This window comes from Elephantulus edwardii, unplaced genomic scaffold (genome assembly GCF_000299155.1).
Source record: "Elephantulus edwardii isolate Elephantulus edwardi_28Jun2011 unplaced genomic scaffold, EleEdw1.0 scaffold00011, whole genome shotgun sequence".
Lineage (NCBI taxonomy): Eukaryota > Metazoa > Chordata > Mammalia > Macroscelidea > Macroscelididae > Elephantulus > Elephantulus edwardii.
In genome coordinates, this window is record NW_006399761.1 from 6,061,313 (window position 1) to 6,085,142 (window position 23,830).

The 23,830-nt window shown below is 42.6% G+C and overlaps 1 protein-coding gene across 2 annotated transcripts in view; it reads left to right on the plus strand.

Moving 5' to 3' along the window:
• PPP1R21 (protein phosphatase 1, regulatory subunit 21) overlaps positions 1-23,830 on the plus strand; it is an 86,212-nt gene that overhangs the window by 47,901 nt on the left and 14,481 nt on the right. The window contains exons 12-17 of one of the 2 annotated variants that reach the window (XM_006880907.1): positions 240-376; positions 4,060-4,152; positions 8,780-8,907; positions 12,891-13,043; positions 16,490-16,582; positions 19,486-19,728. In XM_006880907.1, the coding sequence (XP_006880969.1) occupies positions 240-376; positions 4,060-4,152; positions 8,780-8,907; positions 12,891-13,043; positions 16,490-16,582; positions 19,486-19,728 (847 nt within the window). The remainder of the gene's footprint in view (positions 1-239; positions 377-4,059; positions 4,153-8,779; positions 8,908-12,890; positions 13,044-16,489; positions 16,583-19,485; positions 19,729-23,830) is intronic. The other variant, XM_006880908.1, reaches the window with a different exon arrangement.

The window sequence follows — 23,830 nt, forward strand, 5'->3', positions numbered from 1 at the left end:
GGTTGTCCTCCTTTATCTTTGCTTCTGTCTTAAGTCTGTATTCTTCCACTGGTGTTTGTGACAAGCAGTTATATATGCCTGCTATGTGTGTTTGTATAAAATTGACTCTTAGAAACAGGTCACATTGCCTCTCTTGCAGACTCTGTCTTTGTTTATGATTGTTTGAGAACGAAGATGTTTTATTGTAGCCAGTGAAATTGTTCTGGATGCTCACTTTTTAACAACCTGCCCTTTCCTAGTTTAGAAGAAGAATGTGAATCTTCTCTTTGCACATCTGCTTTGCGAGCCAGGAACCTGGAGCTGTCTCAGGATATGAAAAAGATGACAGCTGTGTTTGAGAAGCTCCAAACCTATGTCACTCTCCTTGCCTTGCCAAGTAAGTGTGCTTTGCCTCTGATGAGTCAGCCCGAAGGACTCAGAGTCCAAGAAAGCAGAAAAGGAGCATGGGAAAATGGAAAGAGGTAGGACCTCGAGTCAGAAAAACACAAATTCAAATCCTCCAGCCTTTGAGGCATTTATCTCCATGGGCAAATCACTTTATCTCTTTGTGCCTTATTTTACCTACATGTAAACAACCCTGCTGGCCTAGCAGGTTAAGTGGTATGATGCTAACTGAAAAGTCCTTGGTTCAAACTTACCAGCCACTCTGGAAAATGATGAGACTATCTGTTCATGTGAAAATTACCACATTGGAAATCTTTTGAGGCAATTCTCCTTTGTCCTAAGCCACTGGGAGTCAGAATTGACTTGATGGGATTATGTTTGGTTCTCCTTTTGTGAAATGTGGTAAATCTGTGATTTTAAGTTAAATTAAGAATGGAAAATAATTGACATAGAAGACATACATTAAACAGTGATTTCCTCTCTCCTTTCCCTCTTTTTACACCGAGGCAAGTAATACAAGGAAATTTTTGATGATGTTGTGTACTGTAGAGTCAGAACCAAACCATAGTTGACCCCGCAAAAAGGTTTTGAGACGAAGTAATTCACATGGAAGGGAATTGCCCATTTTTCTTCTGCAGACCAGCTGATGGATTTGAACCTTTGGGATTGCAGTGCAGCTTATCACTAGAACAGCAGAGTAAAACCATTCCGCCACCCCTGCCTTTGGCCTAATATGAAAAATACTATTTTCAAATAATTGAATAAACTTAAATTTCAGTGATGCATTTAAGAATGTTTTCTAGGTTCTCTGTTCTTGTTTTGTAGTAGCTTTAATGTGATACAACACACAAACCATATAGTTCCCGTACTTGAAGACTGATTCAGTGGCTTGCCTGTGTATATCTACATATATGACAGCCATCAGTACAGACCATTTGAGAACACTTTTATCACCTCACAAACCTTGTGTCCTTTAACTTACTAGTCCTCCCCATCCTGTTTTCCTTAGCCCCAGGTAGCCACTTTCTATGTTTATAAATTTATGTATTCTAGACATTTCATGTAAATCAGATCATGTAGCATAGAACTTCTGGATTAGATAAGACTGGCTTTCCCCGCCCCCATCATTTAGAGCTTTTTCCCCTGGATAAATTAGCTTCAAGTTCCCATCTGGAGTCCAATACTCCTTTGCCCCAACTCACCCCCTTTGTGCTTCTATTAGTAATAATATATTATTTCACACAATTTTCTTAAATCTGTTAAGAAATGACAAAATATGTGTTTGTGCTCTCTTTTGTGATTATATAATGATTAGTTTTCTTTGTTTTTCTGATGTGAATTCTAATTATTTTCTCAGCCAGTTACTTTCATTATGAAGAATTTCCTTTTATCTTGGAATGTCTTTATCTTGCCTCTATCTTTTGTAAGTGGTCTGTAGAATATAGGAATGTTGTTGGAGGCACTTAATTGCAAACAAGAAGTCCTGCTCTGGCTGGTTCATGCAGATGAGCACTTTATCAAGGAATATTAGGAATCTGCCTTTGTAAAATCAGATTTGCATTTCATCTTCTCCACACGCTTACAAATGAAGTCCCTTTGTATTGAGGTCTCCCCAAGACCACCTTCAGATTTAAGATTTGCTGAAGAACTCAAACCTGTTATGGTCACTAAAAACTCCCTGCTGTCAAGTTATTTCTACTTCCTAGCAACCCTCCATTGGATGTTGGAGACTGTAGATCACAAGGGGAGGAGTCTCTGGTGGATTTGAACTTTTGAAGATGTACAGTTTTAGGGCTGACAGTGCAGCTTGGTAAGGATTATGCTGCCAGAACCTTCCTGTTCTAGTCAGAGTTAAGAGTTTACTATAACGAAAGGATGCTTTCCCAGAGGGAAAGACGCCCGGGCTGGGTCTGTTACAGACCAGTCACAAGCTTCAGGCTTTTCCCCAGTAGGGCGACACAGATAGTTCTTAGTTGTCTCAGCTATAGTGTGTGACACCCGCAGTGTTGCCAGCCTGGGAAATTCACCCGAGCGTTGGTGAGGGATCTATTCTATTGAGGGCTTGGTCACATATGCATGTAGCCTCTAGTCCCTTCAAAAGTCAGACCAGTGAAGCATGGCCCAGAGCTCCCAGCGAAAATGGGCATGCATATTTCCCTAGCATGGCGTAATGCCCCGGGTACACAGATATGCTGTCAGCAGGCAAAATATTCCAAACCCTCCGAGCTCCTCTCCTAGGAATGATCGAGGGCATTCCTGTCTTTGGAATGTGCACGCTTACTGATTTTTTTTAAACTGTACGTGTTTACTTTGGACTCTTTTAGAGTTCTCTGTTTGAAGGCTTGATTCTCCCCGGCATGTGATGTCTGTCCGACCACTGCTGTGAGCAGAGATGGTGAGAGTGCTGAGCATCTTTCTTGAGTGGCAAGCCTGCTTGAGGAGCTGGGCATTCGTGGAGTCTGGGCCAGGGGCTCAGGCCCCCTGTCGTAGGTTTCCTGGTGGCCGCTTTGTTCTCGTGCGTCCTGACCAGTCCTTTCGGGGCTCCAGGGTTCCCAGTGGCTCCGTGCCCAACGTGGTGCCACAGTCCTGCACGTAGGGTCTGGGCAGAGGGAGGAGTTTCAACTCTTAGTTACACTTGCCCTGTTCTGCCCTGTCTACACTGGCGTTTCCAGCCTGTGGAGGTGGGATGGAAAGAGAGAGGGCCTGTCTGCAAACACTGCACACTCTCACTTTTCTTACATAAGTTTTGTAATTTTTCTTTAATAAATACCCCCATACTCCCGCTCTACAGGGGAAAGATGGGCAGTTTCCTCCTGGGTGATTTACAGCTTCTGAAAATCCTCAGGAGGGTCAGCAATGAGTCACTTCTGACTCTACAGCGAGGAATTTGTTAGGAGGTTTTGTTTTTGGTGATTGGGTTTGGGGGGTTTTTTTGTTTGGTGTTTTTTTTTTTTTTTTAGTTTTATATGTACCATGGCCTTCAAACTATTCCCAGAAACTGAAGGTGGTTGGTTTTATTTTAAATACTTTTTAGTATTTAACAATACGCATTTATATGTATTTTCTCAATCAGTACGTTCAGTTTTTAACTTTGTTTCTTCACAAACAGAAGAACTCTTATAAAAGTAGACTTTCTAAAATAAGTACTATTCAAATAGAGCTTCCAAATAGATACTCTATACCAAGCAAACCTTCTCTGTTAACTGATTTAAATACTTTTGACTGATTCTACTGGAGAGTGGGTTCGTGAATCTCTCCAAATTGTTGTGGGCAGAAATTGAACTCTGATCTTTTGAAATAGTGTTTTTAGTTTTGTTCAGGAACTATCAACATGAAAGAAAAAGTGAAATGAGGAATGTATTGTATATTATTGTTGTTGTTGTTGTTGTTATGTGCCGTAAAAACTTTCAAAGACTTTGATTTCATGTTAATGAAAGGCATAATCCTACCTGACAGTGTAAGTTTACTTCTTAACCATTGAAAGTATCCGATTGGGAGAGGTTGTAGTTAGAAGCTGGCGTCATTGTTACACCACATGTGTCTGTACAGGTTTGGAGAGTGTCTCCCAAGCGGTCTTCGTTGTGTGTCTTCCCCGATGTAGCCGGAGATGTAGCTGTGGATGTTTCAGGTGGCGTCTCCTGGGAAATGCTGACGTGTGTGGTTTTGGTTTTCTAGGCACAGAGCCGGATGGACTCCTTCGGACAAACTACAGTTCTGTCTTAACCAGCGTCGGTGCTGCTCTGCGGGGCTTCCATGACGTCATGAAAGGTGAGCCTTGAAAAGTAAGAGCAGTCATCTTAAATCCTTCACCCCATGTTCTCAGATCTGCCAGAAGGGGATTTAAACAAACACTTCCAAAGTGAGGAGACCTCAGGTAAAGGCTTGATAGCCAGTGGCTCGTCTCAAAGCACAGCCCACAGCCTGCTGTTTCTCCCCTCTGCCTCGTTTCTGAAGGTAAACAGAGTGTGGAAGCGACAGCCTCGTGCACAGTACTGTAGCCAAACCACAACACCTAAGACAGATGTGTGGATTTTACCAGACTTGAGGCGCAATTGGCAGGCATACCTGTTGGAACCCATCACAAAGGGAATCGAGGAAACCCAGGTTTAAACCCCAAAGAGAGCATACTCTTCACCATCCTGTATATTTTTGTGTTCAAAGGGCGCATTTTAAGTCCTCTTTTGTTTAATAACATGTTATTGTTAGGTGTTGTAGAATTAGAACGAACCCACATGGGAAGAGATCACCTGTCTTTCTCCAGTAGAGCGGCTGATGGATTCCAGCTGCCTGCCTTTGGGTTGGCAGCTCAGTTTCATACCTACCAGGCTATCAGAGCTCCCTTCTGTTTAACTTAGCTTTAAGTAGTAAAAGTCTGTGCATGAACTTTGATCAGAGTTCCATTGTTTGTGTGCTGGACAGAGAGCTTTGAAAGGTTGCATGCTTTTTTTAAAAAAAAAATCAGTATTATATAAATTTATTTTGCAAAGAACAAAACATAAAACATAAGAGTTTTTAAATTGAAGGCACTTATCCAAAATGGTCTTGTTGTTGTGTGTACTGTCAAGTCAGAACCGACTCATAGCTGACCCTCCAGGGCTGTTGTACCCCACGGTTCTGAGTCCCGGTTGTTTAATCACTGCACGGCATCGCCTCTAGATCTTGGTTTCTTTTCCCCCTTCTTTCTTTCTCACTGTCTGTCTTCCTACATTTCCTTCTTCCTGTCTTCCTTTTCCCTCTGTTCTCTCCTCTTCCGTCAAGCTGGGGTTGGGGAAGGAAGAGAAGGAGGTTTTTTTGGGGACTACAACAAGTAGCCCCAGGTTATTGAGCATGTGTGGGAAGTAATGAATGGCCAATCAGGAGCTCCGGTGGCCCACTTCGTAGGGTCTCCTGCTGCTAACCAGAAGATTGTACAACTCTGGTGGTTCTAATCCACCAGCTGCTCCAAGAGAGGACAGGTTGACTCCTTCTGTTAAGACTTAGAACCAACTGAACAGCGGTGGGTGAGAGTTAAGGACTAATCACTAATTTCACAGAAAAGACTTTTGAAAGTCTTAAGCTGTGTTGTAGAACATGTGCAGGAAGAGTATTGAAAGCCCTTTTATACACAGAGAAGTGGTGTATAAACACACCCTGTGAATATACACACCCTGGTGGTATGATGTAGTCAATAGCATGGTAACCAGCTAACTTAAAGGGCAGCAGTTCAAGTCCACCAGCTGATCTTAAGAAAGATGAGCAGCTGCCTCCTCTAAGACAGTCGTCTCAGAAACCCAGTGGAAGTTTGCTGGGGGTTGGCGTTACTGCGTAGTGGTGGGTCTGGTTTATACATCGGCACGTAATCTCCGGCACTGAGAGTCGGTCCTGGCAGCACTATGGAGAGTTCCTGTCACTCAGCCTGGAGAATGACTGTCCCTGTGGCTTATCTTCAGTTATAAAGACCTTCAGGAGTCCCTGTGCTCTGGAGTCAGACCAGCTGGCAGGACTGACAGTGGACTGTCACTAACCCCAGCCCTGCAGAGCCTAGGCTGGCTTGTAGAAAACCTGGAACTGGCACCGTTAGTGTGGGAGCTGGAGCTTGGCTGCTGTCCAGCATCCCAGAGGCTGGCCCACCCTAGAGCTAGGCCATCGAGACCACATGGAGCTCTGTGGATGTGGTTTGCTTTCTACATTTTTTTCCTATGCTGTTAGTGTGATTTATTCCTGTAGACAGTTTTTTCAGAATTTTGTAGAGATGTTAAAAGAGTAGAAGCTATCCATTGAAATAATGGCTTAAAGTTTCCTTTACTTGGAAAACAGCTTGCCGTTTTTGATTTGGTGTTTTGTTTTGGGTTTTGGGGGGTGTGTGTGTGTGTGTGTGTGTGTGTGTGTGTGTGTGTGTGGTGCTTTGCTTTTTTGGTATTTCAGGGAATCTGTAAATACACTGCTTTTTAAAGATGCTTTTCCTGTACATTGCCTATGGTTGAGAGAATGACAATCAAAGAACATTCCTGTTCTCATTTGTTTTGGTGAAGAGCAGTAAATACAAACGGCCAACAGAACAAACAAGGATGTCCTGGAGGAGGTGCGGCCAGGGTGCTCCTTGGAGGCAGCAGTGGTGACATTTCATCTCACAGACTTTGGTGTGTTCTCAGGAAGGGCGAGTTCTTCGGAAAAGATGGCATGACGGTCAGAGAAAGAGAGGAAGACCGTCAGCAAGCTGGGCTGGCACAGTGAGCAGAACAGTGGGCTCCGGCATGGTGGAGATCAGGATGGTGACTCGGGATGGGCAGGGCAAGATGCTGATCTTTGTCCACAGTGTTGCTGTGTGTCGTCATCGATAACAGTTAACTGGGCTGAAAGCAGCGTTTTCTTGAGCTGATGGAGGTGGTGGTACAGTCTAGGACCCCAGGCTCCTTTTGTTCCTCTACTAGTTTCTGTCCTTAGAGATGAACATGCTATAAAGAAAAGGGTGTCAGGAAACATGAGGAATGGGTGTCAGGTCAAGTATGGGCGCCTGTTGCTCGGATTGGGGGCTCTAGTGACGTAGTCCGTAGGCTGGTCGCCAGAGACTGTGTGACTCCAGCACTTCACATCCTTGAGTGGCTCTGACGGAGAAAGATGGGCAGTCTCCTCCCATTTGATCCACAGCCTTGGGAGCTCCACGGGGGCTCAGGATGGGTCAGGACTGTTTGTGATGTGGTGTACACGGCCACATCTTTCCTCTGGCAGAACCACTGATGAGTTCACATGTCCAGCCATCTGGATCGCATCTGAGTGCTTAACCAGTGCACTGCCACAGTTCCTTCATTTATAGTCAAAACCAACTAGATCTCTTGAGTCTAAAGAAGTCTAATTGTTTACATACACATACGCTATTAAAGTTCATATGCATATTCTATGATTTTTGCTTTTTAGCTCTTTTTGATAAGGAGAATTAGTGCTCCTGTAACAGATAATAGTCTTAAAAATGGGGAAAAAACCTATAAGACAAATACTTTGTCATGTGTTTTATATGTGTGTGTGTGTAAATGTTATCTTGATAATTTCCTCATTTTCCCTTATGTTCAAGGTGACATCAGTGTATCTCTCAGAGACCCAGAAAACCCCAAAAATTAGCTGATAGGCCATTGTCTTACATACTACATTCTTAACCCTGTTGTATCTAGTTGTCTTTTCTGTGCTTTGCTAACCTTAAGCCTATGTTGCAATGTTAGTCTGGAAGCGATAACACATGAAAACTGGCACTGACTTCTCTGTGCTCACACTGGCCATTGTGAACTGCAATGGATTAGCCAAGGTCCAGGCAGAGCTGTGGAATGCACCTTGACTATCCAGCCTCATGGTTTGCAGATACAAGTGAAAGTACAGAGAAGTTCTGGATATTTTCTCATTAGTGTTCTCTCCATTATCACAGCAGTGTTTTTTGACTGGCTAACTCTAGCTGGGGTCCTCCCCTGAGTTCAGGCTGACACTCACAGGAGCTCTGTCAGGGTAGTGGGATGGTGTCAGGAGCCCCCGCCTCCACAGTTCTGTTTCTTCTGTAATCCTGATGCTTGGGCTCGTTCTTTGTCAAACGTGTAAGTTTGTGAGGAGTAACTGGAAATAAGAGAGAGAGATGCAAATCCAAACCACAATGAGATACCACCTCACCTCAGTAACAGTGGCAAAGTTTAACAGGGCATCAAGTAATAAATGTTGCAGAGGATGTGATGAGATAGGAACTCATATACTGTCGGTGGGATTGTAAAATTATACAATCACTCCAGAAGGCAGTTTGGTGTTTCCTCAGAAAAGCTTAACATAGAAATTCCTTATGACCCAGCTATTCCACTACTTGGAATAGACACTGAGAAAAATAAGAACTGAGGCACAAACAGAGACTTGTACATGAATGTTCAAAGCAGTGTTATTCACCATCGCAAGAACATGGAAACAGCCCATATGTCCAACCACAGTGGGATGAATTGAGACATTATGGTATATTCACACAATGAAACACTGCAGCACGAAGGAGCAGTGATCTTAAAAATTACTACCTAACTTGGGAGGGACTGGAGAACATTATGCTGAGTGAACTAACTCAGTCTCATAGAGACAAATACTGTGTAAGACCATTACTGTAGAACATGTATGAGGATCCAAGGTGGGGAGGGGAAACAGATCGGGGGGACTTAATCATAGGGTCACACAATTTGGTGGGTGGAGGGAAGGATGGGTAAAGGAAAGCGGAAAGATCCAGGGTGAAAACAATGTATACAAACTTTGTAAGTAAACCAGTATAAAATAAAAAATGAAAAACCCCAGTTGTGGTGCAAAACAAACTTAACAAGACTATGGATGAGACGCTAACAGCCCAGTTGTCTCTGTGAGACTTGTCCTCCTACAGTAATGCGTCTCCACTCGATTGTTTTTATAGATATTTCTAAACATTACAGTCAGAAAGCTACCATAGAGCAGGAGCTTCCCACGGCAACGCAGAAGCTCGTGACCACTAACGATTGCATCCTGTCGTCAGCGGTGGCATTAACCAACGCAGCAGGAAAGGTAATTCTCTTCTGTTTATGTTGACGCCGAATTAATTTCTTTAACTGTGCACCCTTATTTTTCTTGATTGGCATAGAAGAGTTGATCTGTTACAGAGTTGTCCTATTTGGGGCTTTTTTGGTTACATGACCTCTCGGTGGTCAGGAATTGCACTGCCAGCCCAAAGGCAGGTGGCTAGAATGGACCAGCTGCTCCGTGGGAGAAAGGTGGGCAATCTCCTGTGAGTGCCAGCTTCTGCAGACTCGCTGGAGGCTCAGCTCTGTGTTGGTACCGACTTGATAGCACACAGCAGCGATCGCCCCAGGCTGAAGGTAGTGTGGTTGTCATTGTTTAGTACTTGCAGTGAGTGAACAGATCACTCTCACCATATATTGTTTGTTTTCATGCAGTATTTGATGATTTGAAAATTCTGCTGTTGCTTAAACGCTATTAATTCAGCTCCAGCCCGTAATCTCTCCTTGTACAAGAGGAGGAAACCCTGTGCGACGCTGCACCGTCCTCACCATCTCTGCCCTCCTCCCGCCCGTTACTGCAGTCACTGTGCCAGCCTGTCTTGTGGGTGTTCCTCCTCTTTCTCATCACTCTCCATGGTCTCAGTAACGATCCTTGTGTGTCAAAGTCTGCTGCATGGGATTCTAGAAAACTGCGCATACAAAAAATTAGAAAAAGGAAAATATTACATACCAACCTTCATTAAGATGCTGGGGTAGGTTTTTTCTTTTACCTCCTGGCTTTTGTTTGTTGATTTGCTTTACTGGATTTTGGCAACGCTTAGGCTAATACCCCCATCCTGACAACATGCCCAAAGGGTGTGAGACTCCTGCTTTCCAGCCTCTCTGCTAAGAAGCACTTCTTCCACGACGAGTGTGTTTGTTCTTTTGACTGTCTGCCGTGGATTCGGTATCCTTTGCCAACAGCACGATTCAAAGGCGCCAAATAGGAGGATGAGGTGTATGCATATTACAGAAAATTGAGCAAATGTAGAACTATTAGAGGAGAGGAAACAAACTTCACCATACGAACCTAACTGAAGAGTAAACACTGGGTAGGTGACCACCCCGGTCACTCACAGGGAACGTGCGGCTTAAACGAGCGTGTCTGGGGAAAGGTGCAGCTGTTGTGCTTCTTAGAGGGGAGGATGGCGAAACTTGCTCTCACGTATTTTGGGCGTGTTTTTAGGAGGGGCTAGTGCTTGGAAAAGGACATCAAACTGGGAAAGGTGGGCCGGTGCGGGAGGGGAAGATGCAGGGAGATGGGTTGATACAGTGACTGTAGGAGCGGGCTCGGGTGTGTCGGAGATGATGAGGACAGCCCGGGACAGGCCAGGATGCAGATGCCGGGTTCATAGGGCCACTACAGGTCGTAGTCGACTCGATGACACTTAGCATCAGCAGCGTGTAAGTTATGCTCAGGAGCCTTCGTAATGCGGTGCTTAAGCACCACGCTGCCAACTGAAAGGTCAGGCGTTTGAACCTACTGGACGAAGACGTGGCAATCTGTTTCTGTAAAAACTTAGGCCTTGGGAGCCCTCTGCCGCAGTTCTCTGTCATACAGGGTTGGGATGAACTCAGTGGACATGGTTATTCGTACAATGTTGTGCTGCTGTCCAGAGAGCTGTGTATCTGGCAGTTCAAGCTGTTCTTTCAGAGAAAGTTGGACAGGCTCTTCCCATTGCAGTCTACAGCCCCAGAACCTGACAGAGGAGGGTCCCTGTCAGTCAGAACTGATTCCAGGCACTGGGATTTTTTTTATGAGTTTACCTTACATACAACTACAGATTTGTATAGCTACAAGGGGTACATACAGTCGAAGAGGAAATTGGGAGGATCTGAGAGGATTCCCAGCATGGAGCTGCCAAGTCCCAGGGGGCACACTCCCCTCCTAAGAGGGACGACCTCTGAGCTTTAGAGCTTCAGGAGTTTGTCAGTCAGTCCTGTGAGGTAGGCTGCATCGTGCTGCCTCAGGCTAGGCAACATCTGCCTCCCGGGGGAGTCTCTGCTGATCTTGCCTGCACCAACTAGTCAGAGTAAATCCTCCAGGGTAGCCTGGCAGGCCTAGACCAGAAAACCCACTTAACCAAAGAGTTTTTCTTGGAGCCATGGACAAAGACACCTTACCTGGGGGTCTTTCACCCATGCTACCCAGCATGAACTCACAGAAACTCATTGCCATCAAGTTAGAGCCAACTTGGAGCTGACCTTTTAAAGGCTGCACATCACATGGGAGGCGATTTGGCTCATCTTTGTCCTGCAGAATGGCTGGTGTGCCTTTGCAGTGGCAGTGCAACTCCTTATCTCTTCACGTGATTATTGGACTTGAGCTGTCAGAGGAAGGTGGACTTTGCTTAGTACTGCAACTTCCTGAATTAGGAAGACCACAGAAGAATTGATACCCTTAAGTTGTGACATTGGGGAAGAGGATGGATGCACTGTGGGTGGCCATCCGTCTTGGAGAAAGTACTCCTTGGAGACAAGCATGGTGAGACTGTATCCCACACACTTTGGTCATGTTGTCAGGAGAGAGAAGTCCTTGGGAAAAGGCATCATGCTGGGAAAGGTGAGGAGGGTCAGAAGAGGCAGACTTTCACCAAAGTGGATTAACACAGCGACTGCAGCGAAGAGTTGGAGTGTGGTGGAGATGGTGGAGTGCAGCAGTGACAGTGGGGCGTGGCGGCGATGGTGGGGCGCAGTGGGCACGGTGGGGCGCGGCAGGGATGGTGAGGATGGCTTGGACAGAGGCAGCTTCTGTTCTCTTTGCTCACAGGGTTGCTATGAGTTGTGGTCATCGAACAACAACCACCTAACATAAATGTATTTGTTGTTAATGAAGAGCACAACCTTTCTGAGCATCGTTGTTTACTGTCAAGTTTGAACCGATCCATAGCTGACCTTCTAGTGAATTTTCAGAGGCCATGTAATCACATAGAATGACCTTGCCCAGCATTTTCCATTGGAGCATCTGGTGGATACGAACCACGCGCCTTTGATATTACAGCACAGCTTTTTACCCCTAGACCACCAGAGTTCCCTTTCTGAACATTGTTGTTGTGTATACCATGGAGTCTGAATCGAACCATAGCTGACCCTCCAGCAGGTCTTCAGAGGCAGTTAATTTCACTGGAGGAGATTGCCCCTCCTTCTCCCGCAGAGCAGCTGATAGCCTCAAACCACATGCCTTGGTGATTGCAGCAAATCTTCTTGCCACTAGGCCACCAGAGCTCCCTTTCTGAACATTAGTGATTTTAAAAACTACGTGATTAGCAAATTTTGCCAAGATACTTTCACAAGACACTTTTTAAAATTTATAATTGTAGAAAATGATTTAGCTAAAATTTTCTTTTTTCTTTCTTCTGGTCAAGAACCTTCTCAGACAATTTTATTCTCATTTTATATAGAGCAGTAGTTTCAAAATAATGTCTCTGCAGAATTACAGTCATGGGACTTTGTGGTGACTTACATAGATTTAACAAATGCTAAGGGTGTAAATGGCAAGGGTTTACTGCATTTCTGCTCTTTTTTGATTATATTTATAATTCACTAATTGAGATGTACAAAGATTACGAGTTCAGGATGTTTATGTTGTATCTTCTTTTGGACATTTTGGATCTACCTTCAAAGTTAAAATACATTTGAGAATATAGAAACTCAGATGGTTCTGAAAGCAGTGGCAGAAATTAATGAGGTATACATTTCATGAATGCCACCCAGAATACATCTAAATCTGTCCTGGTCTTCAGGCAGAAGAGAAATTGTCTAAAGTGGGGCACGTAGAAAGTCTGGTCTCAATATGTATACTTCTATTGTCTTTGTATTATAAATCATTGTCCAGCCTTTTTCAGATACATTAGTATGAGCTGTTGGGCAAAAGTTGAAATTTCATTTCTATTCTCAAACCTCTTTTATGTTTCCTCTGAAAGCTAGTGGATGCACATTTCAATAAATTGTTGGGACACCAAATCAATCTTCTTGTCATACTTCATTTAGATTGCATCTTTCTTCAGCAACAATGTGGACCACTTCATTGCTTCTCTGAGCTACGGGCCCCGGACAGCAAGTGGGTTCATCAGCCCGCTCTCAGCCGAGTGCATGCTGCAGTACAAGAAGAAAGCCGCTGCCTATATGAAGGCTCTGAGGAAGGTCTGTGAGCGCCTGCTAACATTGCAGCCAGGGGCAGTTCCTGGGAAGGGTAACAGTTTCTCCCAGTTCATACTGTTTTGTATAGTTTTTGAGGTACAGGTGTTGCGTGGGTGTTGAGTGGGGCCTGAAGAGAAGGTGGGAATAGAGACTTGAATCTCAACGGATAAGCAACTTTCCTGTGACCATCCACCATGTTGGATTCATGTCCCTAGTTTGGGGCAGAGTGACTGCCTGGAACAAGGCAGTCAGTAAACATCAGATGTCAGAAAATCTTTAAGAAGTTGAAATGTATGTACTCACAACTGTTTCTGATTATAAAAATGTATGGTTTTCACAAAAAAAATGTGAAAGGAAGTTGGAAGAAACAGATACATGAAGAAGAAAATTAGCATCTCCTCCAATCCCACTTCGCAAAGGCATCTATTCTAAACTGTGTTTGATTTTTTATTTTATACTGGTTTATTTACAGAGTTTGTATATTTTGTTTTTCATACCGGATCTTTCCCATTTCCTTCACCCCCACTCCCTCCACCCATCAGATTGTATTTAAAATATTTTGATGCACATTTATATATGCTGCAAGAAGGACACTGTGTCTCTGTACATATTACTGTTTTAAAATCTGGATTTTTTTTTTCTTCTTAAGCATTGTGTACAGTGTAATGTATCAAATAACATATAAACACATACAGAAATATGTTTGTTATCATTAATATAAAATATTATTTTATCTGTATTCATTCTGTGAATGTTCAGTAATTTAATTAGCCAAACCATTGGGGTGGATATTTAGTTTCTCATTTTTTTTCACTGTTAAAAACAATACTCCTGCAGGTAGTAATGCATATACAACTTTGTATAGTTTTTTACTTTTTTATCTTCATTCCTTTTTCATTTTTATTGACATATGATATATAAATATAGAAATTAATTTAGAGCATTAGAGATAGATTATATTGTCTAATTCCATTTACCCTCCAGAGGTAACTGTGGTTACTATCAATTTTGTGTGAAACCTTTTAGACTTTTCCTGATATGTGTGTATATGTATGGATACACACATACACACACACGTATACAATTTTTCAACTTAAAGGCACCTTATTGTACAACTTGCCATTTTCATTTAAAATGTGTTAGAAATCTGTCTATTACTACATGAGGTGCTTGCTTTGTTCCTTTTAAATTTAGTGTAGAAGTGTACAATACCAGTGTTCCATGGTCCATTTAGATAGCCCTTTACTGGCTTTCCCCCCTTTTTTTGCTGTTAAAAGAATGTGGTAATTGGATAGCTCTGGAAGGGAGTCTTTGAACACATGAGTGCTTCTTACTTTTTAGGTACTGAGAAGTGGAATGTTCTAGGCCATGTGACTTTCACAGGTTACTGTCAAATTGCTCTTCAGAGTGGCTTTTCTGCATTAAGCTGTTTCCCTATATTCTGCTTAATTTACCCCCCAATTATATTCTTAAAATTAAATCACAGACTTGGAATTTCTGGTGCCAAGTTTCTGCATGTTTCAAATCTTGGCACATTTTTTACCAAACAATATGAGAGTTAATGAATTAAATTTACCAACAGTAGAAATATAATTTTAAACAGTGTTATACACTTTTTTAATTTCGACTGTTACAATTTTTAAAAGTCTTTATCAATCTTAGCATTTTCTTGTTTTGATTTGTATTTCTTTGTGTATGAGTCAGGTGAAAAATCTTTAATTATGTTTATTTTTTAATCCTCTGTTCAGATCTTTAACTTATTTTAAAATAAATGCCTTTATTAGGGTTGCTAGAACTCATTAAATATTAAGTACTTTATCACTCTGTTTATGTTGGAACTGTTTACCCCATTTTTCAAATGGTTTGTTCTTTTAGGTTTTTGTTTTTTTTTCATTTTTATATCATGTCTGGTGATATGGTGATTTTCAAGCCATTTATGGTGATTTTTAAGCCATAGGGACTTTGCAACTTCTTAAAAATGGACTTCTATATTTTCTTTCAATATTTTTGTGGTTAAAATAAGAATTTTTAATATGATTTAAGTAAAAGTTTATAGTGCAAATTGATTTTCCATTCAACAGTTTACACAAGTTGTGATTAAATTAAAATAATCTCTATAACATCTGTAAACCTGGTCTCTTTTTTCCATGATTTTTTTAGTTTTGTAGTAAAAACTTTTTACAAAATTTTTTAAATTATTACTATTAATTTTAATGAAAATTTACAGAGACTTAGGGTTTCCAGACATTCATTGTTGCATTTGTGTCCCTGCCCACCCCTCCCCCCTCCCCCCAGTTCAATCTTCTCTTTGAAAAGTAAAAGAAAAATTCTTTCATTGTTTTACGATTCCTCCCCCCAGGTCCACTCCGCTATGCAGCCTTCATTCTGGACTCCTGTCATGACAGTAATACCTAATCACATATCCCTTTTAAACAGTTTTCTCCCTCATCTGTTTCAATGCAGTATACATTATTTATCCCATCTTTCTCAGTCTCCCCCCAACCCCGATGTCAGTCCCATTTTACAACAGTGGCACTATGTAGTAATTTGTCCTTTTGTGACTGAGATCTTTCACTCAGCTTACTGTTCTCCAGGGTCATCCACTTTATATAATATTCCATGAGTTCCTTGTTTTTCAATGCAGCATAGTATTCCATTGTGTGAATATACTGGAGCTTCTCTACCCATTTGTTTGTTGATGGGCATTTAGGTTGTTTCTAACTCCTTGCTATTATACACAAAGCAGCAATAAACATGGTTGTGCATATATCTGCTTGGGTGGCAATTATGGTTTCTTTGGGGTATATAGCCAGTAGTGTAATTGCTGAGTCAAATGGTATTTCTGTTTGCAACTTTTGAAAGCACCATACTGCCTTCCATAGTGGTTCCATGTCAAAACTTTTTTGTTTTTTAAATTTTAATGAAAGTGTACAGAGACCTCAGATTTCCATTCATTCATTGTTGCACACTTTCCTCCCTGCCCACCCCAGTCAAAATTGTTTTTAATGTAAATAAGTAAATTTACTCTGACAAAGGTGTGAAGTAGGGGTCCCAGTAGTGTTTTTCTAATAGAAAAAATGATTCCTCTTGCGCCATTTATCCAGTCCATCCTTTCTCCATTGAATTAAAAGTGTAGCTTTAAAAAAAAAAAGTATAGCTTTTTCCACATGATACATTTTGTGTGTCCTTTTGTCTGGTTGTCCTATTCTGTCATCTGTCTTATTTCTGTGCAAGTCCATGTGGTTAGTTGATTGAGTTTATAGCTTGTATGAAAAGCTCCCCTTCATTATTTCTCAATGAAAGTTTCTTTTGATATATTTTGAAGGAAGTGGCCTGTGTTGACATTTCTGAATTTATCATCACACCTGGTTTAGCGTTCTTCTTTGTTCATGTAGATCAGGGGGGTGGCTGGCTTCCCTCCTTTAGTTCATATGATGCTTTTCCCACAGCCTCTCCGAGAGTCTGTGCCTTATGAAGAAGCGCTGGCAAACCGTCGCATCCTCCTGAGCTCAACGGAAAGCCGGGAAGGGCTCGCACAACAGGTACGGCACCTGGAAAGCATTGGTAATTGTAAGATGCAGGACCATTAAACCACTGAGAGAACTGAATTAGAAAGCACCTAAGTTACGGGCATTATAACTGCCACTGAAGTGGTCTGAGCCCACTTTGGCCACAATGACTAGTTTTTTCCTTCCTTAGAAGTTAGATTGAGGTGAGGTCTGGTGGCTTAGTGGCAAGAAGCTGCACTGCAGAGGTGAGCAGTTCGAATCCACCAGATGCTCTGCTGGAGTAGGAGGGGCAATCTCCTCCTGTACCAGTCAGATCTCTCTCTCTCTATTTCTCACACACACACACACACACACACACTCTCTCTCTCTCTCTCTTAAAAAAAAGTTAGATGGAAATGTCTGAAATATTTAGACATTTGTGGAGGGAAGAAAAAGCTCTTCAGAGATACATGAGGTTAGCATTTTCAGATTTATTTATTCCTTGCTTCTGTGAGGTTTAGAAATAGTGATTTCAAGGCAGCCTGAATCAGTGCACCCGATATAGTGCCTGTTTCTCTAGAACTTAGTTGCATTGGAAATGGAACATTTATTTTATATTAATGCTCTTGGCTATTGGATTTAGAAATCAGATCCATAAAATATTTTCTGCCTTTCTACGAAGATGGCGCCGAAAGCGAAGAAGGAAGCCCCTGCCCCTCCCAAAACTGAAGCCAAAGCAAAGGCATTGAAGGCCAAGAAGGCAGTCCTGAAGGGCGTCCACAGCCAAAAAAAAAAGAAGATCTGCACGTCACCCACGTTCCAGCGGCCTAAGACGCTGAGACTCCGACGGCAGCCCAAATACCCCCGGAAGAGGGCTCCCAGGAGAAACAAGCTTGACCACTATGCCATCATCAAATTTCCCCTGACCACTGAGTCAACTATGAAGAAGATAGAAGATAACAACACACTTGTGTTCATTGTGGATGTCAAGGCCATTAAACACCAAATTAAACAAGCTGTAAAGAATCTCTATGACATTGATGTGGCTAAGGTCAACACTTTGATTAGGCCTGATGGAGAGAAGAAGGCCTATGTTCGACTTGCTCCTGATTATGATGCTTTGGATGTTGCCAACAAAATTGGGATCATCTAAACTGAGTCCAGCGGGCTAATTCTAAATGTAATAAATTTTTCTCACCATAAAAAAAAAAAAAATATTTTCCAAAACCAGAATTTCCAGGAGAAACATTCAAGTGTGGAATTCTTTAAAAATATTTAAGACTCATTAAGGTTAAGTAGCTCAAGTGAAATAACAAGTGGCAGAAGAGTGTGGCCTCAGATGTGCTCCAGTCCTGCACTGCCATCCACCAGCTGTACTAGTCGGATCTGGTCCTGTCCTGCACCGCTGGTCACCAGCTGTACTAGTCGGATCTAGTCCCTTCCTGCACTGTGTTCCCCAGCTGTGCTAGTTGGATCTGGTCCCTTCCTGCACTGCCAGTCTCCAGCTGTACTCGTCCAGTTCCCTAGGCCCAATGGGAGGCTGTGCGGTATAGGCCAGGGAATTCTAGTGTGTCAGAGATGATGAGAATGGTGCAGCATAGCCAGCTATGGGAGCCTACAGATGGGTCCCAAATCCTGCTCTGCTCTTTGCAAGCTTCAGAAGTAGTTGAGCTGCAGGGAATGAGCCTCTTTGAGGAGTGAGGATGGTCAAACTCTGCAGATGCCTCAGTGGAATAAGGTGAGAAAGACGCTGTAAACAGCGTCCACGCAAACTCAGGCTTGTGCTGGCAAGTCAGAGCTGACCCATAGCTGACCATTCAGATGGCTTTCAGAGGCCATAAACCGCCTCTAAATAGGAGGAGAGTACCCGTCTTTCTCCCATGGAGTGGCTGGGGGATTTGAACCGGCAGAGAGGTGTCACCTTTGAGTTAGAAGCGAGTTTTTAGAGGTTTTAAAGCAGTGTATGTTCTGCCTTTATTATTTAATTTCTAGTCACTGACTTGATGGCATGCAGCAATCACCTTGATTGTCTTGTTCAAGTGACTATTCAAGTTGTGCACATTTTTTTGTGTGACTGTTTCCCTATTGGATTGTCAATCTTTTTGGTTTGTAGGAATGCTTCATCTACTCTGAATAGGAATCCTCTATGGATACAGGGCAGGACAGGTTTCACAGCTATTGTATATAGATAGGGTCATTGTGAGTCACAGGCAACTCGATGGCACATAACAACACAACAACAACAATAACATTGGATACAATCTTCTTCTCTTTGGTGGCCTTCCTTTTCAATGTCTTAATGATACCTTTTGATATCTAGAATTTGGCTTTTTAAAAAAGATGGAGAGTCAGAGAACGATCCTCAACCAGAGGGTTTGACACAGTGACTGTGACAAGGGGCTGGAGCATCTTGGAGATGGTGAGGGTGGTCCCTGACAGGGCAGAATTCAGATCTCTTGTTCATGGGGTTGCTGCTGTGAGCTGTAGTTGACCCAGGGACACCTGACAACACCAGGATTCATTTAAGTCTCTGTGAGTCAAACATCTCAGAGACAGCTAACAGCAGCATGTCAGTTTCTCAGTTTTATATATGTTGGGTCTTTTTTTTTTTACATTTAATTTTATAATGGTTTGCATACAAAATTCATATACATTGTGTTTCATATAATCATTCCTTTACGTTGTGTTTTATAAACTTAATTCCCATTGAATATGCCCACCATTACCCCATCTTTGCAGGTTCCTGCAAAACCTTTCCCTTTTCCTTTACCCCCCTCCCTCCAGCCACCAAATTGTGTACCCCAATGATTTCCCCCTGTGGCTGTATGTTTTGTACTCCGCATACTAGTTTTCGCCTCTGTAGAGTAGTATTGACTTACAGTCTGTAAAGTGTTTCTGGGCCACTGAGTTTTGTCTACTTCATCCTCTAAGGTACAAAATCCTGTGTTATTTTTCAGGTTCAGCAAAGTTTGGAGAAGATTTCTAAATTGGAGCAAGAGAAGGAGCACTGGATGTTGGAGGCACAGTTAGCCAAAGTCAAGCTGGAGAAAGAAAACCAGCGGATTGCAGACAAACTGAAGAGCACAGGCAATGGGCAGCTGACTGGGCTGGCTCAGGACAGCACTGCCCTGCCCAGCACTCCGGGCCAGGATGACGTTGCAGCCAGGACTGCACAGGAGCCGGTTCAGAGCACCAGTCTGGTATGTCTCCTCTGGGCTGCCCTCGGGGATTTCTCTTCCAGTTGCCTGGAGCAAGGACTGTGAAGCTCCATGTCCCCTACTTGGGGCATGTTGTCAGGAGGGACCAAACCTTGGAAAGGTGGAGGGTCAGAGAAAAAGAGGACGACCATTACCAAGGTGGATGGACACAGAGACTGTAACAATGGATTTGAGTATATGAGATGATGAGGATCGTGTGGGATAGGGCACAGTTCTGACCTGTTGCTCACAGGGTTGCTGTGAGCCTGAGTTGACTCGACCGCTCCTAACTATAGCAACCACAGCATTTGGTCAGGGGCTAACCAGTTAGTTCAGTGCTAGCTGCCTAAACTACACATCAGTGTTTGATGAGGACAGGCATGCCTGAGGTGCTTCAGATAAAATGACCCTTTCACAAAGCCCTACATTAAATACGCATGGTTTTATGGGAGCCTCTCACACACTGAACGCTTGTGTTCATAGAAAGGCTGCTATAAGTTTTACTTAGGATTAGTATGTTTTCCCCATGAAACATAATGCAAGGTTATGTTTCTGAGCAAGAGCCACATATATATAACTTTTTACCAAAAAAATGCCATTTATAATGTTATGTTGCACTACTAGACCCTTTTAAGCTTTTTGACATGTATGTAATACAGAAACCCCCACCAGGTTAATTATATTCCATCAGATACCTGTCTGGCAAGGCATCTTTCCATTTTATGTTTCTTGCCTTATTTGTAACTGCAGTGATTCAGATGTGAAGAAACATTTATATTGGAGATACAGAATTCAAAATTAATTTTTAAAATGTTTTCTGGTTCTGCTATTCCACGCATTGTAGAAAAATAAATAGGAACATGTTGAAAAGGAGAAGGCAAGAAGATAAGAGAGGAAAACCCTTATAATCTGAAGAATCTTTTACAGGCATTTCAGAAGAATTTAGGCAACACTAGAATTCTGCTAGCCTACTGGATTGGGAGTTGTACCACCAACCCTAGTTACGAGTCAGTTCCAACTCTATGGCAATGAGTTTGAGGTTTTTGTTTTTTATTTTCTTTGGTTTTTTTTTTAAGTGTTTTTTACCTGTTGCTCCCAAGGAGTGGGCTTTTCTGCTCACTTTTTTCATTCAGTGCATGGATGAATATGATTAAAGAATAAATGGTGATCTTTCTCAAGATTTACCTTATGTCTCATTCAGAGCATAACAAATAGCAAAATTTACAAACCACATTTTAGTTTTAAGAGCTGAACATGCCTCATTGCATTGGAAGCATCAAAAACTCAAAGTAGTTGATTTTTTTGAAATGCAGTAATAGTTTTATGATTCCATAGGATAATATCTGTTGTCCTTTTTTTTAGATACATGATAAAGTATTTATGATAAGGTATTTGATGTCTGCAACTTATTTTCAGATTGTTCAGAAAATCTTTCTAGAGAATATCACAGATGTAACAAAATGTTCACAATTATTGAATCTTGGTATGTTGTTGTTTTTCTTGTTATGTGCCATTGAGTCACCTGCAACTCACAGCGACCCTATGTACAATAGCCCCCTGCTCTATCCTGTGCCGACCTTATTGTCCATGACACACCTACTCTCCTTACCCCAGTAACTGAGTCAGTCCATCTCATTCAGGGTCTTTCTCACTTGTGCTGTCCTTTCACCCTCCCAAGCATGATGTCCCTCTTCAAGGACTAGTCCTTCCTTGAAATGTGCCCCAAATATGTCAAGCAAAACCTCACAATCCTTGACTCCAAGGAGCAGCCAGGTCTCACCCTCTCTAGGACAAACCTGTTTGTTCTTCTAGCAGTCCGTGGTATATTCAACACTCTTCTTCAGCACCACAGCTCAAAGGCATCAGGTTCTCCCACCCATGTTTTTATATGTTTGAAATTTTTTTTTTATGTTTGAAAATTTTTATCACAACATGTAGATAAGGAAAAAATGAAGAATTTAGTTCAAAAAAAGTAAAAACAAAAAAATACCTCAACTTCTGAAAGCTTTGACTGAAGGACCACCATGCTCACAGTGTGAGGTGTCAGGTGCTGTGAAGTCAACTACGACTCATAGCAACCTTATGAACAACACCTCTGAGCCTTGTCCTAGAATATTCTCTAAGTTATAACTGTATGTTCCAACCACAGGAGCCCTGGGATATATGTGTGTGTGTGTGTGTGTGTGTGTGTGTGTGTGTGTGTGTGTGTGTGTGTGTGAGAGAGAGAGAGAGAGAGAGAGAGAGAGAGAGAGAGAGAGAGATATGTTAAAGAACGTGGCTAACTCAAAGGCCAGCAGTGTGAACGCACTAGTCACCGAATGCTAAAGGCGTGGCAGTTAGCTTCAGCTGTGAGCTGACACTCACAGGCCTGGAAACCCTGTGGAGCATTTCAGTCCTGTCATTCGAGCTGCCATGGATGAGAAGGGCAGTGGTGGGTTGAGCTTGGTCCTTGGCCCTGCAATTTCTTTCACCTGGATATTTGTCTCACATACTTTGAGCCTCTTGTCACCAGGGGTCAGTCTTTGGAAAAAGACATCTTGCTGGGAAAGGTGGAGGGTCCGCAAAAGTCAGGAAGACCTTCAGCAAAATGGCCCAGTTGCTGTAACAGCGTCCTGGAGCATATTAGGGGTGGTACCGACGGTGCAGGATAGGGCAGGGCTCAGATCTGTTGTTCACAGGGTCCCTGTGAGTCAGAGTCAGCACAACAGCACCTCACAACCACCACCACCTCCTGAATAGCTGCATTCTTTCGTTGCCCAGTTTGTCCTTCCTTCTCTTTGACTGACTGAAGTGTAACGCCCATCAGCGGGAATGTCCTGTTTTTCTGTGATCCGCTGCTCCAGGCCTGGCTTTGCTGTCCAGGCCTGTCTCCTTCGTTGGTTCTCTTTGCTCTGTGTGGTGGAATGTGTTAACGCTCCATTAGTTCCTTGAAGTTAAACAGCATGAGGGCTTTGCTTGGCATCTGTGCAGAGTGCTGTGGGTACACAGAGCAGGGGCCCGGAAGGGACAGGAAGGACACTACATACAAGATGATGTGCGAGTGTTGTGGTTTTGTTTTTTTTTTCTGCTTCAGCATCTATGTATTTCTTTCAAATAAGAGTATTTCAAAAAAGTACCTTTAAGGTCAAAGTTTATCCATTTGCTCATTTGTTTAGCAAAACTATTTTAAGCACTGACATCATGCCAGGTCTGAGATGAACCCAGAAATAAAGACCGACTGGGTTCCAATCCCTGCAGGAATCAACACCAGTGACACTGCAGCAGTACTGTCCAGTAGAAACAGAATCCAAACCGCACATTGTTGTTGTTGTGAGTGGTTTTTAAAACGAGCAGGCGTCCAAGACAGGCCAAGCAAAGCGTCACCAGACAGCTCCCCTTCTGCAGATGGCACAGTCCTGAGAAAAACGACCCAAAGTTCCCTCACCCACTGCCCTGCCCATAGCGGGCATTAGCGATAAAAAAGAGATGACGTTTTGTGCCTTCCTTGATGTTTCTGCATTTCAACCTTAAGCGAACTATGTGTTGGGCTGTATGATGAGTGAATGTCTTTCTGACTTCTTCCCTGGGGCATTGGTAGCATCTGTTCTCATTTTAAAGTTAACTGATTACTAGACATCTCTGAAATCACTGGGAGATTAGGTATGGCGTAGTCTGTAGGGAGTTGTGCTGCTCAGTCAAAGGCTGAGTCTCTGGGTTCAAATCCGTCATCTACGCTGTGGGACAAAGGTGGGCAGTCTCTTCCCATGTAATTTACAGCCTTTGAAACCCAAAGGAGGGTCAGCTACGAATCAGTTCCAGCTGAGTTTAAAGTTCATTGAGCCTAAACTACTGACTTCCTGTAGAAGATACTTACTTCAATTCTATTCTTTTAACAGTTCAAAGGTTGAAAGCTTATTATTCTTATTTAACTAGCTAGTGCTATAATTTGAACACCATTGACATTAAGAAAGAAAAAGCGAGGGAGGAGGGGTGAAGGAATTGGGAAAAATCCAGTAGGCACTTGAAAAGATGAGGTAATAGTGGGAATAGATTAATGGTGATTAATTTTGTAAAACACAATGTATGGGAATGATCATATGAAACAATGGAAAGAAGAAATGTGTGA